Source organism: Narcine bancroftii, chromosome 8 (genome assembly GCF_036971445.1).
Source record: "Narcine bancroftii isolate sNarBan1 chromosome 8, sNarBan1.hap1, whole genome shotgun sequence".
NCBI classification, from domain to species: domain Eukaryota; kingdom Metazoa; phylum Chordata; class Chondrichthyes; order Torpediniformes; family Narcinidae; genus Narcine; species Narcine bancroftii.
Genome location: NC_091476.1, coordinates 107,728,438 through 107,756,053, shown reverse-complemented (window position 1 = coordinate 107,756,053; position 27,616 = coordinate 107,728,438). Strand labels below are relative to the sequence as shown.

Here is a 27,616-nt window from a genome sequence, read left to right as displayed (position 1 = left end):
GGATTCCCCCCTTACTGTCATTCATAAAGCCTGCACCCATACCTCCTCCATTTCTCATACTTCTCTCCTTCACCCACCTGCTTGCAAGCAGAACAAACACGGACTTCCTCTGGTCCTCACTTTCCACCCCACCAGCCTTCGTATTAGACACACTATGCTCTGACATTTGCACCAACTTCAATGTGATCCCACTGGCAACTATATCTTCCCCTGTCTACCCCATCTGCTTTTTGCAAGAATCAGTCTGAGACATTCTAGTCCATTCTTCTCTCCATGCCCAATCTTCTACCCCAACAGGCTTTTCTTGCTGTAATTGCAGAAAGTGCAAAACTTGTCCCTTCAACTCTATCCAGGGCCACAAATACACCATCCAAGTGAGGCAGAGTTTTACATGGACATCGTTCAACCTAATCTACTGCATTTGGTGTATTTGCGTGGTTTCCTTTTTGTTAGTGAGACTAAACACAGATTGGATGAGTGCTTCACTGAAGACTTTCTCTCTGTAGCCCGAGCTTCCAGTAGCCAGCCATTTTAACTCACAGAACTATTGCTGCAATGACAAGTCTTTCATTGGCTTCATCCATTGTCAGAGCGATATCAAATGTAAACTTGATGAAGCACACAACATATTCCTCCTGGACAACTTTAAACCTAAGGTCATGAACATTGATTTTTCTCATTTTACGTAATCTCCACCCCTTCTGATTCTACTGTTTCCCTTTCTTCTTTACCTATTTCTGTATAGCACTTACATTTTTTCCTTTCCCTCCCTTCCTAAAGGCTTCTGCCTCTTCCTATCACTCAATCTCCTTTATCTTCTGTTCTATATCACCTCTGGGCCCATCCCCCAGCCTTTTATTCTACTTTATGCAATTTTACCTATTTTATCTTACTCTTGACAAAGGGTTCAAATCAGAAATATCAACTGACAATTTCCACCCATGGATGCTGCTGTCCTCTTGAGTTCCTCTAACAATTTTTTATTCAAGATCCCAACATCTGAAGGTTTTTAGTTCCTCCAACACTTATTTAGAGTTCGAATACATTGAGAGCCGTTTTGAATGTCGAGATCAAGTTTCCATGTGAGAGCTCTTTCACTGACCAGAAAAGACTAATCTCTATTTCCTCCAGTCAAATGGGGATTATACAACAAATGCCTTAATTACATTTCAATAAAGAAAGAATTTAAGGCAAAATAATTCAACATAAAACAACCATTATTCTTGTCATTATGCCTTAATAAACATGGGATTCTAGGATAATTTTTTTAACCAATGTAGTGAATTACTACACTGGCTGCACTCCTATAGCCTACTGCAGGGGCCAACCACTTTACCTGCAGGCAGGCTGGCCCCACCTGCCGGCAGGCTGGCCCCACCTGCCGGCTGTCAATCACCAGCCCATATAAAGACTTGATCTTGCCCCTTTGATAGTCAGTCGAGCACGTGGAGCCATGAAGGTACAGAGACCTTGTGTGTGTGAGTTTAAACGAATTAAAGTCTGTTTGTACAGTCTACGAACTTTGTGTCTGAATTCTTCGCACAGCAATGCTCACAACCAGGGAAGTTGTATTATATACTCTTTATGTTTTAAAAAAAAGAGAACCAACCTGCTGGAGATAAGCTCCTGGCTCATCAGTAATACTGTAAACTTGAAAGCCATATCCTCTGGATCCTTTCACCATATGGCAGAGTCTGACTGTGTGATTAGCTTCTCTTTCGCTAGCCACCCAGAATGGAGAAGGACTAGCTCGCTGAAGTGGTGAATGTTCCTCTGTTTGATCTTGTGTTGGCTGCTTCAGATTCATTTGTTCTCCATCATCACAAATCAAAGGAGACAACCCCAGCTGTATTGGACAAAGAATTAAAGGGCTCTTGTTTCATATTATGTTCACTGCTTATCTAATCCTCAGATTGATGGGGTCAGTGGGTTAGGCAGCACCTTTGGAGGTAGAAGAATGGCCCACATTTCAGGACGATACCCTGCATCACGACAGAGTGTAGAGGGGAGATAGCTAGTATAAAGAGGTAAGTGGGAGAGGTGAGGCAGGTACCAAGTGAGGGATAATGGGCTGATGGAGCCAGGTGGGAAAAGCAAAGGAATGTAATTGGAAGCAACTGGCAGGTGGGTAATAGAGAGAAACAGATGAGAGCAAATATAAGGGTCAGAAGGAGCCAGGTAGGAGGAGGGAGAGGGAGACCTGAAAAGTGATATGAGTATCAAATACTAGAATCTGATAAATAAAGGTGGAGGGTAAAAATTTTGCATAGGGGATGGTAAGTGTATAGAATGAGCTGCTGGAGAAAGTGGTTGAGGCAGGTACTGTATCATTTTTTAAAAAATCTGGATAAATGGACAGGATGGGTTTAGAGGGGTATTGGCCAAATACAGGCAGGTGAGACTTGTGTGGATGAGTCATTTGGTCAGCATGGCCAAGATCAGCTGAAAGGTCCATTTCCATGCTGCATCAATCTACAACACCTCATATTCCACCTGGTGTTCACACCAATGTTATAAATATCAACATTTCCAATTTCTGGTAACTTGCATTTCCCTCTCCTTCTGATCCACAATGGATTTGTTGCCACTCACCCCTTTTCCCATGTCCCCCATACCAGATAAGGGAGGAATTAATGTAGTTGAAACCAGTTGAAAGGGATTAAGTGTGTGTTGGTGAAAGGCAGCTGGGATGATCGAGCGGAACATGCAGAAACTGGGTATCTATGGGGATTGGGAAATGCCGGATAATTGTATTTTCCAGTTGCTTGAAACTTACTCTTACAATGTCTAATACATCTGCATTAAGGATAAACAGTTTAAAAGACAAAATACTAGACTATACTTAAACTGAACAACTTCACTTGCATGCATATATAAACCTCAAAGCATTTTACTTTATTTTCAGTCACATTATTTGAAAACATTTAACCATAACTGCATCTGCAAGTTTCTCCCCATCGCTTGAAAGACCAGCAATAACAATGTAGATAATTAACCCCCCCCCCCCCACGAGTTTACAAATCAAGCCTCTGACAGGGGCAACTCTTACTAAGCGGGGATAAGGAGATACCTTAAGAGAGTCACCCCAACAACAAGTGGCATCAACCTGGGTGACACCATTGCTGTTTCACACAACTTTGTTCAAACTGCAAAAATGGATCAAGGCACTCTGCCACCTGAATATTTACGCCCACCTTCACCAAAGTGTATGTTATTTCAGAGAACATTTACAATTTTAAACATACATTTTAACCTATTGTTATTTAATTTTTAAAATGTATTTTCCTTGATTTTTTGCTGGTGGTTCAGGCTGCTGGCTGCTTGCATTTCAGACACCAGGGTTTTTACTGTATACAACATCTGCAGTTCTTTTACTGCACAGGATAAAAGGAATTATAGGTCTTCCCTGCCATGGATGAAAAACTTGAGATGACAAATGGGGCAAAGACTCACAGAAGTGAAATACTTGTCTCCTTCAGAGCTGATGACGATGAGGGTTGCCATATTTCCACCCTGTCTGATCTTCTTCACAACCACTTCATGCTCCAGTCCTTCAATACTCTCCCCATTTACACTAAGCAAGCGGTCTCCTTCCTGCATCCCACATTTCTCCGCTGGACTTCCAGCATCCACTTCTGACAAATATTGACCTGCAAAAAAAAAAAAGCCAATTTATACTTGTAAGAACCCTTCCGTAAATTGGCATTGGCTGTTTTCAAATAATATATAAACCATTTCACAAAAAAAAACCCCATGGTTCAAACACACTGGAATCACAAAGTAAGAAAGTGATCAAAACACATAATCTTTCAACATCTATGTGACACAGTAAGAATAGAATCTTTGATTCATCATGTATTGAGTCTCTTCTAATGACTTAATAGGGCCTATTAGAGAGATAGTGAGAGTTGAGAATCATTGGACAGGGATGGCCTTAATTATTAAATGGCCAACAATAAACTAAGAACTTTAATTAAACAGAAGGGCCTCTTGAAAATTGGTGCTTCAGGGAAGTTGTTTTGGAATATATTGTTGCAGTCAAACTTGCATGGTTCTCAGTTTCATCAGTTTAAAAGTCACAACGTGTTTGCTTTACCTTTAAACCACCCAAAATCAAGGTAATGATTACAAAATAAAATTCAGATCAACTCTATCATTAAACCATATTTTTTTCAGGGTGCAATTGATGCTCCTGAAGCAACTCCTTATTTCACCTGAGTACTTTTCATGCAATGATGTCTTTTCTTAATTAGTCCCTTGATAATGAAGATTACTTATTATCATTTTGTTTTTATAGGTTCTGGAGGTAGCGGATGTGGGAACTGCTGGATAAAGGGTAGTTTGTGGTGTGATGTACTGCCTCTGGTACCTTTGCAGGGCAAGCTTCTGATATAACTCATTCTTAATGCTATCCCAAATGGTCATCCATTTTGAGCAGTTGTAGTCCAGAGGTTCCCAGGGATCAATAATAATCTTGCATTTATTAAAACTGAAATTGACACAACTATGCAACTTTTCCTCTGTCGACTTGGTAACCTCTTCCCATTACAGACAATCAAATGAGAGTTGCGGAGACCAGTATTGGGAATGAGAGTGACATGTCCTGCATGACAAGTGTAACTAAGACCTCAAAACTGGGGATGTTGGGTTGGGAAAAGATACTGAAATTAAGTTTCTTATCCTTCCAGTTTGCACATAGTTTTTCCAATCCAATAATTACTGTCAAACCCTTGCAATAAGTCACCTCTGGTGGTTTTAAATAACATATAAACCAACAGACAAAAAGTATTCACATTTTAGATGCCTAGGAATCGTTGGATCAGAAAGTGAGCAAAATCTTTTTCATCATCTGTGTGATGAACACTGAGATTTTGAGAGAATGAGTTGAAGGTATTTTTTCAATGAAAAACTTTGTGCATGTGGTCTAGCCTCAGAAATGTAGAAGAGGGGGAGAGATCCCTGCTGCTTAATAGTCCATGATGTTTGGGCCAGGTCTCAGATCTTGATTTTCAAATTCATTTCCTCAATTAACCAAAGGCTGTGCAGGCAGATTGAAGATTAGTGCTGCTCCTCAACTACATCAATATCATTATTGATAATCTACTGTTGCCAGGAGCGACGCTAGAAGTAGTCTACATTTTCTCAGATCTAACAGGAACCTTCATTTTTCAATGGCTATGTGATAATCATAGGTAGAAATATAGAGGACTCTTTGCAAATGTTAACCTTTTGGTTTGCTTCAGTGAAATCATTTATAATGGTTTGGAGCTCAACCTTTTTGTTTATGCAAACATAAGTTCTCGTGTACACAACAGCTTGACTATTGAAGTTTGAGTAAACTAGGTTCTCGAATGTAGTTGACAACTTTATTGATGTTTACTGAAATTGGGTTGATTTGTAGACCTGTTGGTTAATATTATTGCTTGCATGCCACGCTGGAGGCTTGAGCAAGCATTAGATGGAGAGAAATTTCTCTTGGTGACTTAACTTCCACAACCCCTCCCGACAAATGAAGTAAAGGTTGTCATGGTTGGTACAATTCTAATAGTGGACAGAATCCAGACAGTGGACAGTTGAGGTGCTATCCAGCCAAGTCAACCCATATTTTCAGTCAACAAGTGATACAAAATAAAACAAAACTGCAGAATATTATATTACAGAGAAAACATTCCATTTTAAACAATGCAAGGTCATCGTCCTTCTAATATTGAGAGGGCTGTTCAATAGTCTTGTAACAGTGGGGTAGAAACTGCCTTGTGTTTGGTGGTATGTGTTTTCAAACTCATGTATATGCACATCATCCAAATGTTTGCTTGGTCACTGTCTTTCTCAGGTCTACAATCATCATGAGATGTCAAGCAGGAAAGTTCCAAATTTCCTATTCTCCTTATGTAAATAATCAAAAATATTTAATGACTTCAATTTTAAATTGCCCTGCTCTAATACTGCTAGAATTCTAAGGGGGAGGGGAAGGGGTGGTGGATGGGCTCTACAGGGGCCACAGCACATTTAAGTAAAAGTCTTGCTTTCTTTACATCTCAATCTGACTGTTTCACCTGGAAGGGGACCCATAAACTTGAGCAGAGACCTAGGGAGGCCATAACCAACAAAATGGTTGAGATGGCTATTCTAAACTGCTTCCAGAACCTCTGCTTATTGAACAGTATTGCAATGGACAGAAAATAAAGCAATTCCTCAACTGAAGATTAGTGACTGATGAATATAAATGGGTAAAAACGATATAGCTGGAGGGTGAAAGCAGTCAACAGGAAAGTATTAAATTCACGCTCATCTTTGTGGAACTCAGCCCCATGAAATTCCTGTCCCAATTAACAGGTTGTTATCTTTAGTCAGTCATTTACCGAGCATCCCAGAAATGTTTTTTTCAGTTTTCAACAGGAATCCATAGCCAGAACTCTCTTTCACCAAGTAAAGTTTTTTTGTCTTGAATGGCGAATGCTTGAAGCAGGCCATGGCTGGAATGATCTTGATGCCTTTATTCCTATAGTAAGCATCCGTCTTCTGATCAGCCACGAGAAATGTGACTGAATCTCCATTCTCTTTAATCTAATAACAAACACGGTCATTGATTATTTGTCAGTATGACCTACACCATTATATATTTTACAGTGGTTGCTTATTGTGGCTTAGCTAGGACTAGTTTTATCCATGCCAAAATCTTACCAGGATCAGATCAATTGACTGCTTTGTGCCCCCAGCTCCAATGTCACATCTTGTGACTAGAGCGGATGTTAAAGGAGCAACTGATCAGATCCTGTAAGATTTTCAGAACTAGGAATCTAATGAAGATAAATTGTAACATATTTTGTGCACAATTATTTATTTTGAAGAAGATGAACCACACAAATACAGATGCCCTTTTAGGCAACACAAGATGACATAATTACTAACACTGCGGAAACACAAAACACTGGCAACAAGGAAATTAAGAGGAGCTGGAGGCAATGCAACAGGGAAGGCAATATCCATGGAGAGAAAAGGACAGTTAACTTTCCAGGTCGAGACCTTTTTTCAAAACTGGGATGCGATGGGGAGAGAGCAAGCATAAAAAAGAGGGGGAGGGGACAAGGTAATAGGTTACTCAACAAGGTGGGAGAGCTGGAGAAACAGGTATAGAAGGAGATCATGAGGTCGGGAGGTGCGGGTGCTGTTGTTGAGAAAAAAGCAAGTACTGAGGACAGGTACAACTAAAGAACAGATGGAAAGAGTGGAACCAGATTGGTGTTGGGGCTGGGGGGAGGTTACCTGGGAATGGAGAAAGGAATTAAAATAGCTGCAACCCAAAATGTTGACAGTCCATTTCCATGGATGCCGCCTGACCTGTTGGGTCCCACCACCTTTTCTTTGTGTGAATGTAGTATTACTTTAATAAAATTTTCTGGATTGGTAAAGGATGATATAATCCAGACTAAGCAATTGCAAGTAGAACAAGACACTATTTAGCATCTGACACTGGTCTGGTCTCAAAAGGCACTTTCAGTACTTCTAAACGCTTTGGATGGAATAACACCATTTTAAGATATTGCTCATCACACATAGGTTTAATCCTGCACTTGCAAATGGAATTTTTTTCAAGTGATAATTGTAAATAAAAAAATTTCTAATTCTCACTTGCAAGAGCAAAAAATTGAGTTGATCTATTTGAAGCATGGTTCTATCCAGTGACCCAGATCTCTGAAAACAGAGTAATTTTAAATCCTTGGTGATGCTTTCTCAAAAGGGTGGAGTATTGAAGAAGAAGAAGAAGGTGAAGGTGAAATGATCAAAAGTCAGTGTGGTGAGAAAAATATAATGAATGCTTCAGGTCAATAACCTTCCTTTTCTGTTGAAAAAAATTTGAGATTTGGATTTCAAGCAAACAGCCGGAGAAGTGATAAAGGAGAGGGAAAAAACAAAATGATAAAAATTGAAATGGACCAGAAGGCAGGATAGATTACATGACAAATACTAGAATATGTGCAAAGGATGTTTGGAGTAGGTGCAAATTGAAATAACAGGAATATTACCATCAATTACTGTCATAGAAAAATGGGAACAGTGAAAATGGTCTGAAATTATTGAACTAATGGTGCTGAATTATAAAGGCAAATAAACTAGTTTTAAACCATGTTTAAAGACTGAATGGAGTTCTTTAAAACAGTCATCAATTATATTCAGTAAATGTGTATGAGACTGTATTAAAAAGCAATACAGCATACAAAATTCAAATCTGTCAATTTTTTCTCTTTGTCAGCATTCAATCATCAGTAACCTACCTTTGTCTCCCAATTCCACTCCTCCCTTCACTCATCTGGTCCCATCTGTCCCTTGTCCTTCACCCCCTCCTTGGTCCACCTGACTGTTATTCCCAGTGCACCTGGAGCCTATTTTTACTAGCTATCCACTCTCCTCTCTCATTTCAGATGCAGGGACTCAGCCCAAAATATCGACAATTCCTTTCCCTTCCTCAGAACTGCTCGATCCACTAATTTCCTCCAGCAGTTTAATTTATTTTTGCACATTCTAGGTATGTTGACATTACTCCAAAGTCTTATGTTATCTTGGCCATGCCCTGACTTCTGGAAGGTTGATGGTGGCAAGTCCTTTTCTTGAATCTCTACAAATTGATTCAACTAAGTTGCTGTTCCTACCATTTAGAGGGTGATTAATAGTCATCTATGCTGATGTTTGAATGTAGTCCCATACAAGCTCAGTTTGGGAAAAACTATTAGTCCATTGAGTTCATACCGACTATCAGTGTATTCCCATCAGTCCCATTCCCCCACATATTTCCCTGCAAACCATTCTCTCTCACATGCCTATCATCAAGTTCTCTCACAAGTTCTCCTTCCACCCATCTGCACCAGGGACAATTTACAGCTGCCAATTACAATCTAGTTGTGATGCTATAGGAAGAAACCAGGCCATATAGAGGAACAAACTCTTGCAGTCACAGGGAGAAGAGTCAGCACTCAAAGTTAGAATAAAACCTTTGTCACTGAAGCTGCGGAGTAACACCATCAGCTTTGTCACTCTGTTTATTGAACCAGTTTTTTTTTATTGATGTCTTTTAATGGCTTTGTGGCTACTTTTACTGATGACTTTTAATTTCCTTCACATTTTTAAAATGAAATTCTTCCTTGCAAACTGCTTCGGTAAGATTTCAACTCATTGTCTTTGGTTTATTAAACCAGGTCTGAATTATTTCAACAGTAATGATAACATTTGTGGGATACTGATTGTTTTTTAATGAAAGTGGGTCTTTCTCCATCTTCCATCTTTCACAACGGGTGGATAAAGTTTATCACTTCGTCGGTGAGATGGGTGAAATGGAACGGACAGTTTGGAAGCTACTTACCTTTTTGGCAACTTGTCGATGTGTATACTCCTCAATATTAGCTCCATTAACTTCAATGAGTCTATCATCCAATCGTAATCCACCTTTTTCAGCAGCTCCCCCAGGTTGGATGCTCAATGTAAATGGACCCTTGACACCTGAATTCATCCAAAAAAGAATATGTTTGTAGTTTTTTACAGACTGATAGATAGGGAAGGATAAAATTCCTTTCAGATAATTTTAACTTTGAATATGTGCACATTACGTCAGGTTCAATTTTCTTTTCCATTGAGTCAAAAGACGGGAAATTTGGACAGAGTGTACAAAAAGAGCTAAGTGGACGTTGGCATTTTGTACATCTGCCTCAAGTTAACATAACATGCTTTCCTTTTTGCTGCAGGTTGATTATCTGGCTAGTATTGTAGCCGGGAGAGCTGCAGAGCATTCCTTGACCAAAGCCAGTCAGAATACTGGGAAAACAAAGAATTTTGACCCAGGAACTGCTTCATTAGTTACATTACATGAAGTAAATCCATTGTTAACTGCTATGACTATTTCAAGCACTAAGATTCCAGACCTCACAGCTACAAAAGGGAAGAATGTGGACAGGAAATCTATTCAAGTGGAGCCCTCAAAAAATTGTAAGCTTGTGACCTCTGAATTGAACTAGGCCGTGGTTCAGCGACTGTAATTAATCCCTTGATCGCCTGAAATTTATTGTGTGAGCTGAAACAGAGTGTAAGATGGAATCATTAGTGCCTGCATCCAACAAACGTCAGTACCTGGAGGAGGTAGGCACATACAAAATAACAATAAGTGCATGCATTGCACTTTTAAAATATAAGACCATTCCAAAGCATTTCATTTAACAAAGAGAGGTGAAATTAAAATGGCATTAAGGACAGAAAGCATATCACTGCCAGTTATATTCACTTTGGCACATTTGGCATCACTGAATTCAAAAGAACCACATATGTAAGAGGCAAATAAAATCAAGTCAACCCTTTTCACAGGTAACCAAAGATGGATTTCTCCATCAAGGATGTCGAGTTATTGTCACTTCATTGTTGTGTTAGTTTATCTCTTTTTTAAGAAGATTCTATTTTCTTTAAAGATTGCGTGCAGTTCTGAATGTGCATTTTCTTGGGTTGCTTTAATTGTACTCAGCAGCCGGTCTGCATGATTAAGCACAGATACAAAGTCAAAGCAGTTCATATTACGATGGAGCCAGAAATTGTGAGTTTAATCCCATTGCAGACACAAGATCTTAGACTCGTATACTGCTTTGCTATGGGACCAATGCATATACACTCAACACCTGGTATCCACACCTATGGGGATTGATAGATGCCGGATAATCAAATAAGCAAGTTTTCTGGTTGCTTGAGACTCACTCTTACAATGCCTAACTAATACACCGCCATTAAGAATAAACTGTTTGAAAGACAAAATTAAATAAAATTCACATCATGAATATAAAAAACTTAATGATTTTATTCTATTTTCAGTCACATTCTTTGAAAACATTCATCCATCGCTGCATCTGCAGGTTCCTTCCCCTCCATGGAGCCACCAGAACGACAAGCAATAACATTATAGATAATTAACCCCTCCTCCCCCAAGTTTACAGATAAAGCTTTACTAATATACTTAATAATATACTGATAAAGACTCTTACTAAGCAGGGATAAAGAGTCACCACCTCCAAGTAGCATCAACCAGCTCTTCATCCTGGGCAACATTATTGGTGTTTCACACAACTTTATTCAAACAGCTGCTACTGGCAAAGCACGACCAAGGCCCTCCGTTGACCAAATAGTTGCTCCCATCTTCATCAAAGGTTTATGTGTTACTTCAGAGAACATTTACTTTGACAATTTTAAACTTTTATTTAATTTTTTTTGGAAAATTTTATTTTTCATTTTTCAAAACAGTATCACTTTTGAAAACACAGTCATTTTAAATATATTTACACATTCTTAGTACAAATTGCTTCTGAGTTTCAAGTACAATGTCAATTGACTTGTAATTCCCCATCTCCCCTGCAAACATCAAAAGAAAATAAAACAACGAAAGAGACAGAAAATAGTAAAAAAAAAAGAAAAATTCAGTCTTTCTAATCTACTTCCACTCTTTGAGGTGCTTCACTGCTGTTGTCTTTACATGTTTTATCAGATTTTTTTGATCTGTAAGCTGTTATTATAACTGGGCACCAAAGTGATCTAGATAAAGTTGCCATATGTTGGCAAAAGTGACCTATATATTTCTTAAATTATATGTTATCTTCTCCTTGGGTGCACAGTTGTGCATCTCTGTAGACCATTGAGTGATGAGCAGAGGGGAGGTGAACTTCCAGGTGATTGCAATACATTTTTTTTTGCGACTGAAAGGGCAATATTTACAAACCTAATTTGGAATTTTGGTAATTTTCTGCCCACGTCCTCCAAGTTTCCCAATAAATACAACTCCAGGTCCAGCGGGAAGTCTAATCCCGTAATTGTAGTTAATATGTTAGATAATTCAAGCCAAAAGGGTCTCACCTTCGTGCGGGTCCACGTGGAGTGTATAAAATTACCAATTTCTAACTCGCACCGAAAGCACATATCCTTGGTTTTCCTTCATATAATTTTTGTGGTGCGAGGTATAATTGGTGTAAAAAATTGTATTGTACCAATCTTAGTCTGGCATGGATCACTGATGTTACACTTTCCCTACAAAAATCTGAACAACACTCTTCATCGATTGTTATTCCCAAGACCGACTCCTACCTCTCTCTCGATCTTTGTGGGCCTGGTTTTTGGCTCTCATTTTGAAGCACAAAATATATTCTGAATATAAATTTGGGAGCACCTCTCATTGGAAGTAACCCTTCAACCTCATTCCCTTCAGGTGGAGTCATTGTCGGGCCCCATTTTTTCCCTCAAGAAGGATCTGAACTGGAGAAAATAGTGAAAGGTTCCATTAGGCAAATCGTATTTATCTTTCAGTTGTTCAAAGGACATTAGCTGCCTATTTTCAAAGCAGCCTCAATAATAGATTCCCTTTCAATGCCAAATATCCATGATTTTGTTACCTAAATTCACAGGCATCAGCTCGTTACATTTCAATGGTGTTTTTGGTGATCTTACAATATTTTTACCAATACTCTCATTAATTTCCTCCAAGATTCTTATGAGATATTTTAGAATTGGGTTGTCAATTCATTTATTTATTAATTTGGTATTTGTTTTATAAATGAAATTAGAGTGATGGGCAGGCTTCTCCATCTCTTTAAATCGTCTTCAATTTTTTCAAGTAATTCAGTTTGTACAAATTTCCCAGATCTCTATCCTTCATTATCCCGAGGTATTTGATACTATCTGGCTGCCATTTAAAATGACTCCCCTGTTATAGCTCTCATAGTCTGAATTAGTTAATGCCATAATCTTACTCTTCCCAAAATTTGCTTTGTAACCAGAAATTAAACTGTACTCTTCCAGGGTGGCTTGTAATTTGGGCAAAGATTCAGCTGGTTCCATCAGGTACAATAGCAGATACAAATAATTTTATTTTATATCTGGCCTGGCCCACCCTGAATCCTTTTATATTTGAGTCTTTTCTAATGTATTCTGCTAATAATTCAATAGCCAATACAAACAATCCTGGAGACAACAGGCAACCCTCTTTAGTAGATCTACTTAGGGGGGAATGTCAATGAAATTTGTTCATTAGTAATTATCCTTGCTTGTAGTTTCAAATATAATGTTTTCACTCAATTAATATATGTTTGCCCAGTCCAAATGTTTCCATTATTTTAAATAAGTATTTATTGGTTGGGTATGGGGCCTTGCGAACGGATTCATTCACACCCCCTCGTTGTCGATTGTAAACTCAAGATATGTTACTGAAGGGCACATGAAGACACATTTGTCCTTTCATAATTAAATATTAGCCTGTTGTAATCTGGTTAAAACCTTTTCAAAGTTTGTAAGTATTCACTGTCGTTTTGACAGTGATATCATCTAGGTAACACCCATGTAGTCATTTGTCCATTGTTACTTGTAAAATCTCAGATGCTGCTGAAATTCCGTAACGCCCGTGTGTCTAGGTCACACATGTCAAACTCAGGCCCGCGGGCCAAATTTGGCCCGTGATATAATTATATTTGGCCCGCAAGATCATATCAAATATGTATTAGAGCTGGCCCGTGCCAGTATAGCGCATGCACAGCTAATACTGCAAATCCCAGAATGCTTTGCAAATGCATTGGCGCCGGCCCGTCAGCCCGCTAATCGCCCCCACCTCCTCTGTTTACTTTCATTAGCACCTGCGACCTGTCGCCCAACTCACATGTAATAAACCCCTTATGAAAAATGGCCAAACGAAAGACAGAAAACAGGATCTTTCAAGACAGGTGGAAGGCAAACTATATGTTCATCATTTTAAAAGACAAACCTGTTTGTCATTGAAGCAAGTTGTTATTTTTTTGATTTGTTGGCTTGTGAAAAAAAAACATTTAAAAGGAGCTTAAAGGCTATAGAGAAATATTGTTTATTGAATATTTTATTTCTCATTTGTTAATGCTTCTTCTGGAAAGAGTTTAACCAAAACTATTATTAAACATTTATTTTAATAAGAAAAAGTTTAACATTACATATGTTGAAAGAAGAGAAAACATGCAGATGTTGTTGAAAATTTTCAATAAATATTTAGTTTGGCCCACGACTTAGTCCAAGTTTTTAATTTTGGCTCTCTGTGAATTTGAGTTTGACACCCCTGGTCTAGGTAAATAGTCCCAGATGGGTATTGATTGTCACATAGTCTCTTGATTTTTTTGTCCAATTCTATCTGTTGATAGGCTTGTGACATATCGAGTTTTGTGAATTTTTGTCCTCCGTTTAATGCTTGGAACAATTCTTCTGCCTTGGTGATGAATTGATGGTGATTTTGTAATTGCTGCAAATGCGAATTTCACCGTTTGCTTTTTGTGTGGGTATGATGGGCGCTGCCCAATCACTGTATTGTTTTGGTTCTAATATGCCTTCATGTTTCAGTCTGTTTAATTCAGCTTCAATTTTCCCTTTCATAACAAATGGGACTGTTCTGGCTTGAAGAATTTTGGTTCATCATTATCTTTTAATTGCAGTTTGGTTTGAACACCTTTGATTTTCCCCAATTCTTGTTGGAAAACCACTGCGTCGTTGTTAAGGATTTGGTTGAGTTCTGGCTGGGAGTGTCCGTGAGGTTTACATTTAGTATTGAATCGATTTCCAGCCAGTCTAGGGGAATGTGTTGTAGCCAGTTTCTTCTAAAGATAGCTGGTCCCTGGATATCTACGATGTAGAGAGAGTGTTGTGGTTGCTGTTATTTGTATTGTATTTGGACCGTAATTTTTCCAAAAACTTTGATTCTGTCTCCTGTAACAGATCTTAGAGCAGGGGTGGCCAACTTTTTAATTTTAATTTTTTAATTTCCACATACAGCATGGTAACAGGCCATTTCAGCCCACGAGTCCATGCCGGGGGTGAAGGTTAATGGGTGGCACAGACTCATGGGCTGAAATGACCTGTAACCGTGCTGTATGTCTAAATTAAAAATTTAAAATAAAAAGGTTGGCCACCCCTGTCTTAGAGTTATTTCGGTTGTTTTTACCAGGAGGCGAGGTAGCAAGTGTTCCTTTACGTGTAACGGCATTAGGGACACCTCTGCCCCTAACTCCATCTTCAGGGGGGTGTCCGTTTATTTTTAGCTGTATAAAGATTGCTGTGTTTCCTCTGTTTATTCCTTGGATGTGTAATATAGGAGCTTAAATTTCAGGAGCTTGAAGGTCAGCAGTTGGGCTGTTATCATCATCGTTGCTAGGTTGCCTCTCTCTCTCTCTCTCTCTCTCTCTCTCTCTCTCTCTCTCTCTCTCTCTCTCTGCAATTGTTTTGACTTTAGCTATCTGCTTATTTGCAGGGCACCTGAGCTTTAGAAGTGAACATTTAGCTTTGTTATTTCCTTCTATTTCGCAATGGTTGCACTTAGAATTTTTGAAGAAACAGGTTTCTGGTCGGTGGTTGTATTTCCCACAGCAAAAGCATTGTTGGCGGGAAGACCTCCCGACCAGTAGATCTGGTTGACCCACATTCAAGTTTTTATCTACCACTTCAGACAGTCCTTCATGCAATCTGTAACGTAACGTCTTGATTCATTCCTAATCATTTTTGCCTTGCTTGGCAATTTGCCAGCCCCACCACTAATCTATCTCGCAGTGCCTGATTAAGAAACTGTTCGAAATGACAGTGCTCCACCAGTTTGTGCAACAATGCCAGGTATTCACTTACTGTTTCTCTTGGTCCCCCTTGTCTCCTTTCTTAAAATCGTTGCCTTTCTGCCATAACTGGTGGTTTGGGGCCTAAATGGTTCCTTAGAGCTGTGCATAATTTGTGGAATGTCTTCGTCCCTGGATCCTCCGGGGACAGCAAGGTCTTAAGGAGGTTGAATGTTTTGCTGCCCATTATACTGAGGAAGAGGGCACGTTTGTGGTTTACTGGACCTTCCACAATATTGCGGGCTATGCAGTAGTGGTTAAACCATTATACGTAGTTATCACAACTTTCTTCTACTTTGTTGAATTCCCCTCCATTCAGTCCATTTATATTAATACTGAAAACCCTTAATCCTTTATTCATTGATATCGATGTTTATTTTTATCTGTATCTGATAGCCCACATATGCAGCAGGTGTGCATGCCTCCTTTCAAGTACTTCTTTCCTCTGCACTGGTGGTTCCGCTGAAACCAACACACACAAAAACAAAAAAAGACAAATCCCCACTTTATAGATACTAAATTCCCTACCTTTTATTTTGGTGCCAATGACTATCCCCTTGGCGCCACTACTCACCTTCAAACCGGGTTCACCTGTCACCCTCATTGGACCTACTAACATTCTGTCTAGTTCTCATTCACACTCCCCATTATATATTTATATTATCAACATCGCCCGTCCTTATTTCCTCTTTCCATCTTGCATCTTTTAAACTTCGTCACTATCCATTTGTTACTCGTTCCCTTACATCATAAAGAAAATGCCATGTAAAGGATCTATCTTTACTTTCTGTATGCCTTATACCTTTTGTCCCTTTATCTATTTTTCTTGCACTTCCATCATTCCTTGAGACCTTCATTTTATTTTTCATGTCCATCTCCATCACCTCACGAGGATCTTTCAAGTACTTTCTTTCACCTCCTGTCATATCGACTCGTAATGTCGTTGGATATAATAAAGTGTATGCTATTCTTTTAATTGTGTCAAATTCTTTCCTTTTCTTGATCAGTGCCATGCTCAGGTCAAGAACCTTATCCTCTCTCATTTCTCTATCAGTGGCCCACCATATTCCCTGGCAGTGCACAATATCATCTCCATATCTTGATATTTGAGCAGTCTTATTGGTACCGGGCGTGGGTGATGATTCACCTCTGGTTGGGGACTGGAGGTTCAGTGGGCCCCCTCAATTACAAAGGGTTCATCACACCCTTCCATTCCCAGAATCTTTGAGATCCACTTCCCTCAGAATCTCACTGAATCTTGACCCTCCGCCTCTTCCTTCAGTCCTATTATTCTTACATTCAGCCACTGCTGTGATTTTCTAAAGGGTTTAGCTCTCCATAAGTTCTTCTCTCTCTGGGCTTTTCATGCATCCATGTTGCCGTCAATCTTTCTGATTCTCTCTTCCATATCCTCCATTTTGTCCTCAGTGACTGTCATGCGGGTGGTTAGAGTGGCGAGTGCAGTTTTCAACTTGTCCACTCCTTCCACTATCTTCTGTATTCTCCCATCAAGTGTCTCAATCCTATTTGTTAGCATCTGTACGGCACTCATAACATCACCAATTGTTGATCTGTCTCTTGTTGGGCTTGAGCCCTCCAACATCATGCCAGACTCCTCTCTCCTCTCGTTCCTTTGCGTCGGCTCTGATGGTGTTTGATCTTGCCTGTTGGTCTCAACCATTCCCAAAAAGGCTGCTCTGTTCTTTCCCATCACAGTAAGATGCTTATTTTTAACTAGTTTGAAGTTTTTAGATGATTTTTGGGATTGTGATATGGAGCTCCAGCAAATCTGTCTACTCAGCTCCTCTGCATCAGGTCACTTCCAAACTTTTTAAAAATTTATTTATTTATTATATATTTTAATTTAAAAAATATATATATTTATTTTCCTCAATGTTTTTTGCCAGTTGCTTGTTACTTGAATCCCGGATAACAGGGGTTTTACTGTAGAAAAGTACCACCTTTCTTGTTGAAATGTTAATCAGCAGTTTTGCCTTCTTTCTTGTGTGATTAATGTTAAATCCAATCAGATTTCAGACTTAATGTCAGAGTACATACATGACATCACATACAATCCTGAGATTCCTTTTCCTGTGGGTGAGGCAGAATTCCCACTTATTCATAGTGCAAATAAAACTGTACACAATGTAAACACGTGTAAACAAGTAAAGAAATGTAAACAAACTCAATGTACGATTCGAGCACAAGAACCACCACTGTGCATCCCCATGTCTCCTGATGATCCACCTTGTCTGTATCCAAGGATGATGTGTGGGCTGACTTCTGGAGAGTGAATCTTCATTATCAATCATTGTTAACTGGCTGTTCTGATTATACTGTCTCTATCTCAAAAATACCAGTATACTGACAATAGAGAACCAAGGAAAACTATTATTTTTTAAAATAATGGAATTGGAAAACAAGGACTAGATTTTACAACTGAGATGTTTATGGATTGGGAGCCAATGTAAATCAGTGAACACAGGGGTGATGAATGATTGGTGACCAAGCACTTTGGCAGCAGAATAATGAATGTACGTATTCATGAGGGTAGAGGTTGTTGTGCCTAGAAATTTAAAAAATAGGCATGAAAGAGATTGTCTGGAACAGATGGAATGAGCTGGGCAGAAATAGCTGATGTTATAGAGGTGATCTTGTGTTGGAGAAAATAACACTCAGTGAAGAGGACAAATTTATCAAAAGGTTAGTAAACTGCTGCTGTTAAGAAATGATGCTTAATGAATTAGCCTGGAGAAAGGATGGGAAAGATAAAAGTATTATAATTACCTTCAGGAGAGCATAATTGAAAGTCAAATCCATGAGGGCCTTTCTCGACATAGCAGAGTCGTGGTTTACCATATGGGATCCCATGTTCAGCCTGTACAAGATCTGCAAGATTCAAATCCCTCATTTTTGCATCTTCATAGGTGACCCCATCAACAACCAGAAAGGTGATTTTGCTGCCACTCCGCCTTATTTTCTCCACAACCTACCATGCAAAAGATCAAACACAAATTAGGAATAACGTGCCTTTTATAAATAATTGGGTCAAGGATTTTTCCATGATATTGTAATAGATGAAAGCCCCACACCTCTAGAAAGGGGGAATATAGTCATGCGAAGTCAGTTCAGTGGTGCAATGTGGCCAGTCAGTTTAAATCTGGAACACATTACGTAGTGCCTCACCACCTCCCCTGTTCTGTAATCTTCTCAGAATCTTTCACCTGGATAACTGTATGGGATCTGAGAGAGAACAGTGAAGTCTCAGAGGGATAGAGAAAGGCTAACTGAATGGGTGAGTACATGCAAGATAAATATAGTTTAGAAAAATATGACATCATCCATATTGATAGAGAAAAATAGAAAGAATATTTAAATGGTGAGAATTGAAAGCTGCTGATGTTCAGAGGATCTGATTGTCCTTTTTCTTTAAAGTTAAGGCGCAAGTAATTAGGTATATTGGTGTTTATAACAAGAACCCTTGAGTACAAAAGTAGAGATGTCTTGCTTCAATTATATAGCACTGTGGTGAAGGATTTACTCACAGTACAGGAAATGCAATGAACAGAGGTATCATTATCAGTGCCAACAATATTACATCTTTAACTCCTAGAAGCAATGCTTGAACTCCAGTCTTTAAACTCAGAGGCTCGAGTGATTCCCACCAAGGGCCTTGTCTAGAAAAAGTGTAGAGTCATAGAGTTCTAAGCATGAAAAACAGCTGTTTGGCTTGACTTGTGCATCCTAGTCCCACTTCTCTGTGTTTGGCCCATATCTCTCTATACCTTTCAAACATGTACCAATCTAAGTGTCTTTTAAAGGTTGCAAATGTCCCCGCCTCTACCACTTCTTCTGGCAGCTTGTTCCATATATCCACTATCCTGTGGGTGAGGAAGGTACCTCTCAGGTTTCTTTAAATTGATGCCGTCTAGTTTTAGATTCCCTTACCTTGGTGTAATGGAGGATTAAAACCATGTACCCTGATGCTTTTTGCTTATGTGGAACTGACGACACTGGGTCCACACGCAGGTCACCTTACTTTCAGAACTAGCAGATGTAATTAAACTCAGCCATGGGGACTTATCTGAAGATACACTTTGAAATGGAATTCCACTGTGAGGCCCAGGGAAAGCAGTTGTCAAATGCAACACTCTGAAATTGACGAATTGGTCACCACCTGTCTTGCTCGAGAAATTTTAATAAGTCTTTGTATCTACGAGATAAACCAGGAAATCATAACATCCTGGTTCCATAATAATTAATCTTCTAAATTGTAGAATATAATGTTCAGTTTTGATTTTGACTGACAAATATTAGAAGGAGTAGGCGCATGATTAATTGTTTTTGGGGTATATAAGCCTGTGGTCCTGCTGCTGAAGTTTAGACTCTCAGAGGGGTGGGAACACCCCTTGTCAAGAAGGAAGAACAGCCAGAGTCCAAGCAACGTCCCGGTCGGGGGAGGTAGAGAAGCTGCTACCAGCGCCCTGACAACCTACTACAAGTGTGCAGTCGTTGCCTCGCTTCGGCAGTTGGGACCAGTCCAAGCGTTGATAAGTATAGTTGGGAAGGGCTTGCATATTGTAGTGTGAAATCAGCTTTTGAATTAGTAATAAACATTTGTATAAACTGAACTGCTCTCGGTGTGTGTGTCTATTTTCTTTCGGTAGCTCAAACACTGTGACCAATCTAAAATGAACAAAATGAGAGGTATAAGTTTACCCAAGACACTTGGGAGTAAGATTATGACTTTATCTTATCTACACGCACAATGATTTTATAAACTTTTTATCAGAGGAGAAAATGTTTTAAGGTCAGTATCAGGGTCCGGGGGATAAAGTGCATGGATATCAGAAGACTGGATGAAGTTCAACTTTATTTCTCTTTCTTCCCAAACATTTATGGTCTAGATTTGCTCTTGAAAAAATATCACCTCAGTTGAAATTGTGACCAGACCAAGAGCAAAAAAAAACTGATAACAAACCCAGTCTTACCATGGTATGGTCCATGTTATCCACATATTCTCCATTGATCTCCAGCACTCTGTCACTATCATAGAGCCCAGCAAGCTGAGCACAGCTTCCTGGCTCCACTTGTCGGATGATATGTCCTTGCCTCCCCTTCTCAGCTCGTAGGTAGAAGCCAAACACCTCATTATTCTTCTTAGACAGGGTACACACTCTGGGCTTGAATAAGACTGACAATTCTGAATAGAAAAACAAGTGACATAAAAGACAAATAAATTTCAAATTTTGAAGTGCCTCCTTGTACTTTGAGCAGAAGTAATAATAAAGGTCAAAGCTAAAAATCTGAACTAAAAAGCAAAAATTGGATTGGCAACTGAATGGGGAAAAAAAGATGATTTAATGTTTTGGACAGGAACAAAATCAGCAGTAGGGTTACAAAGGTTGAAATTCAGAGGGACAGAATGGCTGCGTCAAACCATCATAGATATTTAAGAAAGAGACCCATTACCATTTTTACAAACAACTTGGGATAATGCCAGCTTTCTTACCAATACTCATGTCCACAAATGAATTAAAATTTACTGTTTTTTGTGTATTTCGATTAAAATTGCACACAATGTTTGCAAAATTAAGAATCTGATTAGGGTATTCAGGAAGGGCAAATCAGGAGAACACAAACCAATTCTCATTAAGGGGTCAACAATGAAAATGGTAAAGAACTTGAAATGCCTGGGTGTCAACATCTCTGATGATCTATCCTGGGATCTTCATGTCAATGCATCACAAAGAAAGCTCGCCAGCAGCTATACTTCATTAGGATTTTGAGGAGATTTGGCATGTCACCAAAGGGTCTTGCAAATTTCTACAATGTACTGTGGAGAGCATTCTGACTGGTCGCATCACTGTCTGGTAGGGAGGTGCCAATGCACAAAACCGGGAGAGGTTACAGAGAGTTACAAACGAGGCCAGGGCATTAGTCTTCACACCATTAAGGACATCTACAAGAAGAGTTGTCTGAAGAAAGCACCCTCACAATCCAGACAATGCCCTCTTCTCACTGGTACCACCAGGAAGGAGGTACATGAGCCTGAAGACGAACATCCAACGGTATAATTACAACTTCCCCTCCGCCATCAGATTTCTGACCAGTCAATAAACCACAGACACTACCTCACCTTTTCTCTATTTTGCACTAATTTATTTATTTTTAAAAAATGTTATTTAAAGCAATTTATCCACCTGAAATGCTGCTGCAAAACAATTAATTTTGTGACATGTTCTGGCTATGATTCTAAAATTTGTTGTTTTTTTATATAACCAGTCAGCCTACTGGCCAGAGCATGAATGATGGTGTAAGACAGAGAGCAACTTTGATTACTCTTGAGTGACATTGTTCTATAACCAAAGTAACATGTTTTACTGACATTTATCTGGGGAATAAATAGAGATAACTCCCTTTATAATTTTCTTTTACATCTGCACAAGAGGTTTAAAGTTCATCCAGGATGTAGTATTCTGAAGATCCATATCACTTCTCGCAGTGAACTTTAGCCTGGATTATTTCAGTGTTTTGTAAGGTGAGCTAAACCATAGTCAGATAAAATTGTTACTCGCCAAAGCCATGGTTAATACTAAATTGTGGAATGAACCAGTCAAATCCTACTGACTTTTACTGATGTGAATCTCTAAACATTTCCATAAAATACTGAATATTAGTTTTCTTTGCATATTCTCCATTTATTTAATAATTATTAAATTCCAATGTAATATTTACTTTGTATTTACAATGGAAAATCAGGTATTTGGCTCAGTCGATCCTTGCGGGTATTTATATTCTGTAGAAGTTGTCTATATCCCTTTACATTTAAGCTCTTCCTTCTTGATATTAATCATAAAGGGTAAATAAATACATTTATTATTCATTATGGAAACATAAGATACAACCCGGACCTTCCAGAATAGAAATTACAATTTTTTGTATTTGAATCCAGTAACAAGGTTCTGCCTCAGTGACAGAATTTCTCTTATCACCCAGTACAATTTTCATCGCCTCTAGCCTTCGGACAAGTTAATGTTTAGCCCTTATCTACTGTATACATCACATCATAAAACTGTCTTGAAAAAAATACATTGTTAACTTTACCAATGTCATCATTTATGACCAAGGCAGGATTATCAATCCCTTCCTTAGGATTGAAAGTAAATGTTCTGTTAAAAAAAAGCACAAAATAAAATTATGATCAGTTTATTAATTTGACCCTTATTGAATTATACAACCTTATACAGTACCTCAGAAACATTTGGCTGCTTCCCTGTGAACTCTCTTTGAGGGATGCATAGCCTGCAGAAGTTTTCTCCTCTCACTCCTGAAGAAGGGCTCAGGCCCAAAATGTCAACTGCCCTTTGCTTTCTATGGACACTGCATGACCTGTTAAATCCTGTACTGAAGGAGACGATTCCACCTATTGTGATCACGCTAGCACTTTTAAAGAACTTTTTGATTACTCCCTTTTCTCTTTGGTTGTGGAAATGTTACATTTTCCAGGCTTACTCAGTTCCCCATTTGAAAGTTCCAATTGAATCCATTTGCATTATCCATTCAAATAGTATGTTCCAGCTCAAATCAACTCACATTTAAACTGTGACTCCCCTCAGTTGTTTTGCCAATCACCTGAAACTAATGCCCTCAGATTACCAATTCTCCTGCTGGAGGAAACAGGTTTCATCTTTATCCTTGCAAATGTTCTCATAAATTTAATTCAACTTGACAAATGAGAAGTGGAAGTAATATGGATTAACTGCCCTGATCCTAATGAATACCAGGGATTGACTTCACCCAGTCATTTGGGGGATTACTATAAGATCAGAGACACATTTCTGTCTTGTCACTGCTTTGGGTATTATTGGTTAAGAACTGAATCAAGATGATTTGAGCAGTAGAATGAGAAGTATGAAGAAACACTGGAAATCAGATGTAAACAAAAATGCTGGAAATATTCAGCAGGAGAGATAACATCTGGGGGTAGACAATATGAGTCAATATTTCAGGTCAATGATACCACATCAGAGGGGAATGGGAATATCTGGATATGCCTGAGAGCAAGACTACCCAGATTAGATCATTGATATTAAATCTGGGATTTAGAGAGACTAAAGAAAATAAAGGAAAATGTTGGAACTGTGAGATACAGATCAGACTATTTGCTGGAAATCTGAAATAAAAAGGATGCTGGAAATAGCTGGAAGATGAGGCATCACCTGTGGGCAAAGAAAAACTGAATTAATATTAACAATAGAATTACATCAGAACTGGCTGCAACTGTCCAGACAAAAGATGAGATACAGACAAGATGCTGGAAACTGGAGCAAAAAAAAAACAAATTTGTTGAAGGAACTCAGTGGATCAAGCAACAACAATGGGGGAAAAAATGGTTGACATTTTACACTTTATTAAAACTGGGGTATTGATCCTTGAGCTTGCTTTGGAGAGATTAGAGTGGGAGTGAGATGGAAAATAATGTGACAGGAAGCCCAGGCTCATTCTTGGGAACTGAACAAAGGTGATCCACAAAGCAATCACACAATCTGTTTGATTTTTCTAAAGTACAAGGAACTATGGCTTGAGCTAAACTAGAGTTGGGTCTGGAGGTGAACTCTTCATTCCTACACAGTTGGTATAAGGGTTAGCCCAGAAGACTGATGTGCACCACAAATGCTGCTCACTTTCTCTCATGTGCAGAATGTTCCACCTGAAAACTTAGCTATACTAATGATGAAGCAGTCCTGTGACTCCATGATATACTAGAGGACATGGAAGAGTAGAGTTATAAGTACATTAAAAATGCTTTTTTCTGTGTTGATTTAAGTTTTTTTCTGATTGTTTGTTGCTGGTCACAACCAAATGCTGAACACTGATATATACTTCCAGCATGTGAGCTCCAAAGGAGAAACACATCCAAAAATCTTTCTTTTAGAGCCACTAATCTGAGATACAAATTCTAGGAGTCACGTGATGGAGTAGTGGCCAGTAATACCAGCCCTCTCCAGGAAAAGAAGAAAAAAAGTGAAGAAAAGACAAAGTTCAATAAATACAAAATATAAGAAATAAAAGATAAAGTTGTAGAGAAAAGACAGAAAATGGCACCCAAGAAGGAACAAGTAAAAACAACGGGAAAAAAAAGAAGAAAAGATGCCAGAAAAGAAAGGAGAAGGCCTTACTTGCACGAAGAAACAGGGACCCATGGTGGAGAAGAGCGCCCGATCTCCGAGGTTGGTGTCGGCCCTGCGGAGTCGCAACCCCTCGACTGCTGGACTGCAAAAATGGCTCTCTGAGACAAACAAAAGTGCACAAACTAAGGAGAAGGAGAACACCGACAGAGGGGGGATCAGCCGAGGAGCGGGCAACCAGTGTGACCAGCTGAGGGATGCCTGACACCAGGGCTCTCAGCTGGAAGAAGAGGAAAGCGGCAGGAGAGGGAGTGAAAGGAAAGAAGAGCAGCAGCAGGAGGCTCAGTTGAGCAGCTCAGAAGAAGACGACCAACAGCAAGAGGCCAAGCAAGAAGAGGCCCGACAAAGTGAGAGAAGCAACTCTTCAGGAAAATCAGAAGAGACACAGATACAAAGAAGAGAAAAAGAAGACACAAATACAGGTACAGACACAGAAGAAGAGGAAGAAGAAGACAAAGATCTGCACAGAGAAATAGAAGGTAAAACAGATGGACAGAATATAGATAAAGCTTTTTTTCAAGAACAAATGAGAGCATTAAAAGAATAGTTGTCATTAGAATTTAGTGCAATTAAAAGAAAAATGAAAAGAACAGAAGATAAAGTGCAAAGATTAGAGCTAGTCATGACAGAAATAGGGAAAAGAGTTGAAAATGTGGAAGAACGAGAAACGGCTGTAAATGACTTAAGAAGAATATTGGAAGAAAGTGATTAAAAAAATGAAAGAGTCACAAGAGTTGTTAGCTCAGAAAATTGACATGTTGGAAAATTATACTAGGCGAAACAACATAAAAATAATGGGCCTAAAGGAAAATGAAGAAGGCTCAGATATGAAGGAATTTATAAAAGAATGGATCCCAACGGTCCTGAGAATGACAGAAATGCAGGAAGGATTGGAAATAGAAAGGGCACACAGAACACTAGCTCCAAAACCACAAACACATCAAAAACCAAGATCCATTTTAGTAAAATTTTTTAGATATACGACACGAGAAAATATACTGGAGCGGGCAAGGAATAAAATTAGAGAAGACAATAAACCATTGGAATACAAGGGTCAAAAAATATTTTTCTTTCCAGACATAAGTTTTGAACTCTTAAAGAAGAGGAAGGAGTTTAATACAGCAAAATCGATCCTATGGAAAAAAGGTTATAAATTTATGTTAAGACATCCAGCTGTGCTAAAAATATTTATCCATGTGGAGCAAAACAAACTGTTCTCAGATCTGAAGGAAGCACAAGAATTTGCCAAATGCTTACAGGATAGAAGGAGAGATGAAGAGATGTAACAAGAATGAAGAACGGCGATAAAATATATATAAAGATGTAAAAACAATGTATAAGTAAAGAACTAAAGAAGGGAAAGAGAAGGGAAGAAAAGAAATAAGGGGGAAAAAAGGGAGAACTTTGTTATATGTGTAAAAAAAAAGTGTTTTCTGGGGGGGGGTTGGGGGGAGAGAATAACCATCAATGCGAAATCAGTTGACGCTTGTGAGCAGGTTCGCAATCCAAATGGAAAGGGGAGTTGTGGTTGCCTGAAAAGGGATAAGGGGCAACTCAGAGAGGGGAGGGATATTTGGGGTTAAGGGAATATTGGATGTGGGAGTTGTTAGAGTATGTTATGTTTTAAATGTGTTGTCACATATTGAGTTTAAAAAGGGAAACCTGAGAGATGAAAATGGGGAAAATGGTGGTGAGGATGCAGAAATGAGGTGTAAACAGGATATGAGATGGCCATGTTGAACTATATGACTATAAACATTAATGGAATACATAACCAAATTAAAAGGAAGAGGCTATTAAATTTACTGAAAAAAATTAAAAATAGAAACGCATCTAACTGAAGTGGAATATAACAAATTAAAGAGAAACTGGGTAGGGCATGTAGCAGCAGCATCAGATAATTCAAAAGCTAGAGGTGTAGCTATATTAATTAATAAAAATGTACCAATCAAAATAGAGGAAGAAATAATAGATCCAGCAGGGAGGTATGTAATGATAAAGTGTCAGATATATTCAGAATTTTGGAACTTGCTCAATATATATGCACCTAATGAAGAGGATCAAAAGTTTATGCAAGATATTTTTTTGAAGATTGTAGATACACAAGGAAATATATTGATAGAAGGGGATTTTAACCTTAATTTGGATCCAATGTTGGATAAAACTGGACAAAAGACTAGCAAAAAGAATAAAGTGGCCAGATTTATGATTAAATCAATGCAGGAAATGAAATTTATGGATATATGGAGGAGGCAGCACCCAAGAGAGAAGGAATACTCATATTATTCAAGTAGGCATAAAACATACTTAAGGATTGATATGTTTTTGTTGTTGGCCCATATTCAAGGGAGAGTTAGGAAAACTGAATATAAAACTAGATTACTAACTGATCTTTCACCCTGTTATTAGCAATAGAACTGGAGGACATCCCACCAAGAACATGCTAACCTGATCCATGCTACTTAAAAGGCAGGAATTTAGAGAGTTAATTGAACACCAAATTAAAACATATTTTGAAATAAATACGGAATCAGTGAAAGACAAATTTATATCATGGGATGCAATGAAAGCCTTCATTAGAGGGCAGATAATAAGTTATGTAACTAAGATGAAAAAGGACTACAATCGAGAAATAGAGCAGTTGAAAAGGGAGATAGTAAGTACAGAAAAGGAACTAGTAAAAAGGGATGATATAACAAAAAGGAGAGAATTGGCGAACAAAAAAATAAAATACGAAACATTACAAACGTATAAGGTGGAGAAGAACATAATGAAAATAAAGCAAAAGTACATGAA

The 27,616-nt window shown here is 38.6% G+C and overlaps 1 protein-coding gene across 4 annotated transcripts in view; it reads right to left on the bottom strand.

Moving 5' to 3' along the window:
* The window catches only part of nherf4b (NHERF family PDZ scaffold protein 4b), a 54,499-nt gene that overhangs the window by 8,866 nt on the left and 18,017 nt on the right, over positions 1 to 27,616 (bottom strand). For all 4 annotated transcript variants that reach the window (XM_069894765.1, XM_069894763.1, XM_069894766.1 and 1 more), the window contains 7 exons: positions 22,737 to 22,801; positions 20,621 to 20,832; positions 18,417 to 18,618; positions 9,359 to 9,495; positions 6,363 to 6,567; positions 3,454 to 3,650; positions 1,610 to 1,846 (listed from right to left, as the gene is read on the bottom strand). In XM_069894765.1, coding sequence (XP_069750866.1) covers positions 1,610 to 1,846; positions 3,454 to 3,650; positions 6,363 to 6,567; positions 9,359 to 9,495; positions 18,417 to 18,618; positions 20,621 to 20,832; positions 22,737 to 22,801 — 1,255 coding nt within the window. The remainder of the gene's footprint in view (positions 1 to 1,609; positions 1,847 to 3,453; positions 3,651 to 6,362; positions 6,568 to 9,358; positions 9,496 to 18,416; positions 18,619 to 20,620; positions 20,833 to 22,736; positions 22,802 to 27,616) is intronic.